This window comes from Gorilla gorilla, chromosome 4, assembly GCF_029281585.2.
Source record: "Gorilla gorilla gorilla isolate KB3781 chromosome 4, NHGRI_mGorGor1-v2.1_pri, whole genome shotgun sequence".
NCBI classification, from domain to species: Eukaryota; Metazoa; Chordata; class Mammalia; order Primates; family Hominidae; genus Gorilla; species Gorilla gorilla.
In genome coordinates, this window is record NC_073228.2 from 130,707,385 (window position 1) to 130,713,384 (window position 6,000).

Below are 6,000 nucleotides of genomic sequence, written 5' to 3' on the forward strand. Positions count from 1 at the left end.
TTGGATAGTACTTCCTCCCCTGCAAGAAATATGGAAGGTATAAGAACTGTTACTAATTATGCGGAAATTTCAGTTTAGTAACCAGAAAGTTACTGATATACAGCTCCCCCCGCCCCACCCCTTTAAAAATAATAAACAGGGGCCAAGTGTGAAGGCTCATGCCTGTAATCCCAGCACTTTGGGAGGCTGAGGTGGGTGGATCACTTGAAACCAGGAGTTCAAGACCAGCCTGGCCAACGTGGCAAAACCCCATCTCTACTAAAAATGTATAAAAATTAGCTGCACCTGGTGGTGCATGCCTGTAATCCCAGCTACTGGGCTGGCTGAGGCATGAGAATCGCTTGAACCTGGGAAGTGAAGGTTTCAGTGAACTGAGGTCGTGCCACTGCACACCAGCCTGGGCGACAGAGTGAGACTCTGTCTCCAAAAAAAGGGATGAATAATAGTAATAATAATAAACAGAAATGCTGTCTCTTTTTTTTTTTCTTTTTTGAGACAGTCTTGCTGTGACACTGAAGTGCAGTGGCGTGATCTCGGCTCACTGCAACCTCAATGCAAGCCATTCTTCTGCCTCAGCCTCCTGAGTAGCTGGGATTACAGGCACGTGCCATCATGCCCAGCTAATTTTTGTATTTTTAGTAGAGACGGGGTTTCACCATGTTGGTCAGGCTGGTCTCAAACTCCTGACCTCGGGTGATCTGCCTGCCTTGGCCTCCCAAAGTGCTGGGATTACAGGTGTGAGCCACTGCGCCTGGCAAGAAATGCTGTCTCTTAAGCAAAGAAAAGGTCCCTCTCCCCCGCACTTGGTGATTTTAAGTGTGTTTTTTTAACTTAAACTACTATTGTTTTTAGGAGGTTGCTCAAAGAAGTACAGTCTTTAAAACAACCATACCTGAAGAAGAGGAGGAGGAGGAAGAAGCAGCTGGAGTGGTTGTTGAGGAAGAACTTTTCCACCAGCAGGTATTACTTTATTTATTTAATATATTTATTTCAAATTTTATTCACAGAATTACATGAAGACCAAAAGTGTGGTTGGGTTTTTCCCCTATCAGTTGATGAACCAGCGCAGTTATCTACCAAGTGGGGTTTGTACTCCCCAAAGGGATATTCAAGGTGATACTTTAGGGTACTGGAAGAATATGTTGGCACTTTTATTTTTATTTTTTCTCATTTTACCAAATTTCAGTTTTGTGCTTTGTTTTCTAATGTGCATTATGTGTTACAGTGAAACATGTCTATGGATTGGACGTTTACTCCAAACTAGTTTACTCTGTAGGGTCCTATGATTAAAAGGTTTAGATCACTAACTTAGAGCAAGAATCTGCATATAAACTTTAAAAAAACAAAGTAACATTCAACTTCAGTGTGAAACAAAATTCTTGCTGTATTAAGTTCCTAATCATTATCTAATTGAAGATAGATTTTGGCTGATGGTTGGGCTTTTGAGAGCCCTTGAAATAAAGAAACTCCAAATTTGGTTTTAATTATAATTAAATTGGAATTATTAATAACTAATGAGCCTTCAGTTTATATTCTCAAGCTGTTTGAGTCCGATCATTAATCAAAGTGTCTACCCTTATCCTGATAAGACTTTGTTTCCATGGCTCCAGATTTTTAGTCTTAAGTCTGCTTTGCTTCATTAGCCCTAGTCCTGGTCTAAATAAACACTGTCTCATGTATTTAACCCCCAGGGTTGAGAACCACTTGAGGTGGGTTGCATGAAGCAGCATGAATTTTTTACCTGGATGCCTTCTCATACATTTTGGAGGAATATTTTAAAACACATGTGTTACACTTAACTTACAAGAAACAAGCACAAGTTCCATTTTCTGTGCTTCAATGGGAACCATCGTAATTACTAGAAGTAAAATAATTATGTAAGAGATAACTCAAGGCACCAGACAAGAGGCTCAGCATGAGTTATATAGCGTGTCAGATGCTAGAGGAGATACTCCAGGCCAGCAGAGTAGTTGAGAAGAACTCTGTGAGGTGATGCTTGTCCACTAATTTGAAGGATGGGTGATTATTTGGTTATTGGAGAGAAGGCAGATGATGGTGCTCTGAGGATGCTGGAATTCACCATTGCTTCACTAACAGACCACCCCAAAGCTTAGTGGCTTAAAACAGTGATTTCTTACTTCCCATAATTCTGTGGTTTGACTGGGCTTAGCTGGGCAGTGTTTCTGTTCCACATGCTGCAGACTGAACTCAATCAAGCAGGCTGCGTTCAGCTCAGAGGTTGGCCTCGGCTGGAATATCTTTGTGGATTTCCACGATTTAAGAGTTTAGTCAAAGCTTCTTTATAGCATGGCAATTGTCTAACAGAGTAAGTGGAGGGTACCAGGTTTCTTTCTTTCTTTTTTTTTTTGAGATGGAGTCTTGCTGTGTCGCCAGGCTGGAGTGCAGTGGCGCAATCTCAGCTCACCGCAACCTCCACCTCCCAGGTTCAAGAGATACCCCTGCCTCAGTCTCCCAAGTAGCTGGGATTACAGGCATGCGCCACCACGCCTGGCTAATTTTTTATATTGTAGTAGAGATGGAGCTTCACCATGTTGGCCACAACAGTCTCAATCTCAAGAGAGTACCAGGTTTCTTAAAGGGCCCTTTGTAACATTCTCTTAGTCAAAGTCATGAGGCCAGTCCAGATTCAAAGTGGGGGTAAATAGTCTCCACCTGTTGGTGGGAGGAATGGCAAAGAATTCATGGTGATCTTTAACTCACTACAGAGGATGTGTAAAGAATGTGGCTGGGCGCGGTGGCTCACGCCTGTAATCCCAGCACTTTGGGAGGCGGGCGGATCACGAGGTCAGGAGATCGAGACCATCTTGGCTAACACGGTGAAACCCCGTCTCTACTAAAAATACAAAAAATTAGCCGGGCGTGGTGGCAGGAGCCTGTAGTCCCAGCTACTCGGGAGGCTGAGGCAGGAGAATGGCGTGAACCCGGGAGGCAGAGCTTGCAGTGAGCTGAGATCGCGCCACTGCACTCCAGCTTGGGTGACAGAGTGAGACTCTGTCTCATAAAAAAAGACTTAATGCACCAAGTATATCTGCTCATCCAGTTATTTTGTAGGGTTCATGTGAGAGTTAAATGAAGTTGAAAGATTGGAATTAAACTGACATAGTCTGGAATGCTTAGGGATGTAGCGTCTGTACAATTTGGAACAAAGGAGAAGTTAAGACTGCATTTTAAAATATCACTGGCCAAGCTGAATCAGAGGGACTAACTCTAGAGAGGAGATTCCAGAGGCAGTGAGGGAAATATATAATGGAAATTTATTAAGGCTTAGTGACTAAACTTGAGGGTGAGAGAAGAAAAAAAATAAAGATGTATGAGGTTTTTAGCTTTTGTGATCACAGAAAATAATGATACCAAGGTTCATAAGAGGGAAGATGGAAGGGCAGAACAGGCGTTTGAACTTCATATTTGAGGATGAATCCAATCGCCTTTTGAATTGATTAGAAGTATTTTGGTGACCTTGAAAAAACCAGTTTTAGTTCAAGCAGTGGTGAGTCACAAGTCATATTGTGAGGTTATATGAAATTAATGAGTGATAAAGAAATGGGTAGAGGAGCCATGTTGACTTCACCTTAGAGGACAAATCCACTGCAGATGGCTTGGGATGTGTAAGTTCAGGATCTAGCAAGCTGTAGTCTCCGATGTGGTTGTTAAAAGCTGATCCACTGATCTCCTGTTTCCTAAGTTATCAAAAGAGGTTATTGAACAATGGTTTTCAAATTGAGCTGCATATTAGAATTACTTTAAAATTATATATAGATAGCTACCCTTTCCCAGTAAAATGAAAAATTCTTATTTGATTGATCAAAGGACCTAGATCAGAATTTTTTTTAAACTCCTCAGGATCTGAATGTATAGCCAGAGTTGACAATTACTGTTCTGGAATTTGTTGGGGGGTATTCTAGAAAGAAGTCCATAAAAGAAAGTTAGAGGCCAGATACGGCGGCTCACGCCTGTAATCCCAGCATTTTGGGAGGCCAAGGGCAGGTGGATCACTTGAGGCCAGGAGTTCAAGACCAGCCTGGCTAACGTGGTGGTGATGCACACCTGTAGTCGCAGCTGCTCGGGAGGCTGAGGCATGAGAATCGCTTGAACCCAGGAGGTAGAGGTTGCAGTGAGCCAAGATTGCACCACTGCACTCCAGCCTGGGCAACAGAATGAGACTCTATCTCAAACAAACAAAGAAAAAGAAAAAAAGAAAAGGTTAGAAAAGATGAGAGATGATAAAGGGTCCATTTGAGGTTAGGTAATATGGTTTGGTATCCCTGTAGTTAAAAGTTTTTGTCTTATTTTAGAATACTGTGATCTATTTCTTTAGTATTAATTTTTCCTTCTGTTTTCCTCATCAGGGAACCCCAAGAGCATCCAATAGAAGCTGTGCAATTATGTAAAATTTTCAACTGTCTTCCTCAAAATAAAGAAGTATGGTAATCCTTACCTGTATACAGTGCAGAGCCTTCTCAGAAGCACAGAATATTTTTATATTTCCTTTATGTGAATTTTTAAGCTGCAAATCTGATGGCCTTAATTTCCTTTTTGACACTGAAAGTTTTGTAAAAGAAATCATGTCCATACACTTTGTTGCAAGATGTGAATTATTGACACTGAACTTAATAACTGTGTACTGTTCGGAAGGGGTTCCTCAAATTTTTTGACTTTTTTTGTATGTGTGTTTTTTCTTTTTTTTTAAGTTCTTATGAGGAGGGGAGGGTAAATAAACCACTGTGCGTCTTGGTGTAATTTGAAGATTGCTCCATCTAGACTAGCAATCTGCTCTTCATTATTCTCTGCTATATACAAAACGGTGCTGTGAGGGAGGGGAAAAGCATTTTTCAATATATTGAACTTTTGTACTGAATTTTTTTGTAATAAGCAATCAAGGTTATAATTTTTTTTAAAATAGAAATTTTGTAAGAAGGCAATATTAACCTAATCACCATGTAAGCACTCTGGATGATGGATTCCACAAAACTTGGTTTTATGGTTATTTCTTCTCTTAGATTCTTAATTCATGAGGAGGGTGGGGGAGGGAGGTGGAGGGAGGGAAGGGTTTCTCTATTAAAATGCATTCGTTGTGTTTTTTAAGATAGTGTAACTTGCTTAAATTTCTTATGTGACATTAACAAATAAAAAAAGCTCTTTTAATATTGACTACTGTCCTTTTTAACGCTTTAAAAACAGATTTTGAGGGGAGAAAAGTATTGTTTCAATTTTGCTTTTGATAAAAATATAATTTGACTTGTTTGAACTGGATTTTTCTTTAAGGCTTTGCCAGTTGTGGAAGATAAGCTATTTGGGGGTCTTTCAGTATTTAATTGTCATTAACAACAACAAGAATAATAAAAGCAATAATAATAACTAATGTTTTTGAGCCAGATATCATGCTCAATGCTTTATTACATTTTTTAGCTTATTAACAATAAGGCCTTTTAAAATTTCTTCAGGAAAACCAAATAGGGACAGTAGAAAACATTGAGGAAGACATTCCTTTTTTTTTTTTTTTTTAAGACAGAATCTCACTCTGTTGCCCAGGCTGTAGTGCAATGGCACGGTCTTAGCTCACTGCAGCCTTGACCTCTCCTGGGCTCTGCCTCCCAAGTAGCTGGGACTACAGGCACACACCACCATGTCCAGCTAATGTTTTTGTATTTGTAGAGAGCATTTTGTCGTGTTTCCCATGCTGGACATTCCTAGTAAAAGAAAAAATGGGAAGAATATTTTAGAATGTAATTCTACTGTCTTTTAAAATAGGAAGGGCAGAGAAATTGATTAAAAGCCACCTTTTAGAGAAATAACATGAATGCTAGGAATAACATGAATGCTATGAAATACAAGTGTGCTGTGTGTGGGGTAGCTTTATTATGTATGGTGCTAATTATGGTGTCAATTCGTGTGGATTTGGGGAGGTTTTGTCTTGATTGCTTTAGTTAAGTGAGTTCATCTTATAGGAAGTGCAATATCTGAACTCTTCCTAGAATGGAC

General features: G+C 40.0%; 1 protein-coding gene across 2 annotated transcripts in view; it reads left to right on the top strand.

The window, feature by feature from the left end:
- Window positions 1–5,163, top strand: part of LMNB1 (lamin B1) — a 61,870-nt gene extending 56,707 nt beyond the window's left edge. For both annotated transcript variants that reach the window (XM_004042428.4, XM_063706739.1), the window contains exons 10-11: window positions 853–960; window positions 4,368–5,163. In XM_004042428.4, the coding sequence (XP_004042476.1) occupies window positions 853–960; window positions 4,368–4,409 (150 nt within the window). In that variant the 3' untranslated portion in view covers window positions 4,410–5,163. The remainder of the gene's footprint in view (window positions 1–852; window positions 961–4,367) is intronic.
- The last annotated feature ends 837 nt before the right edge of the window (window positions 5,164–6,000 follow it).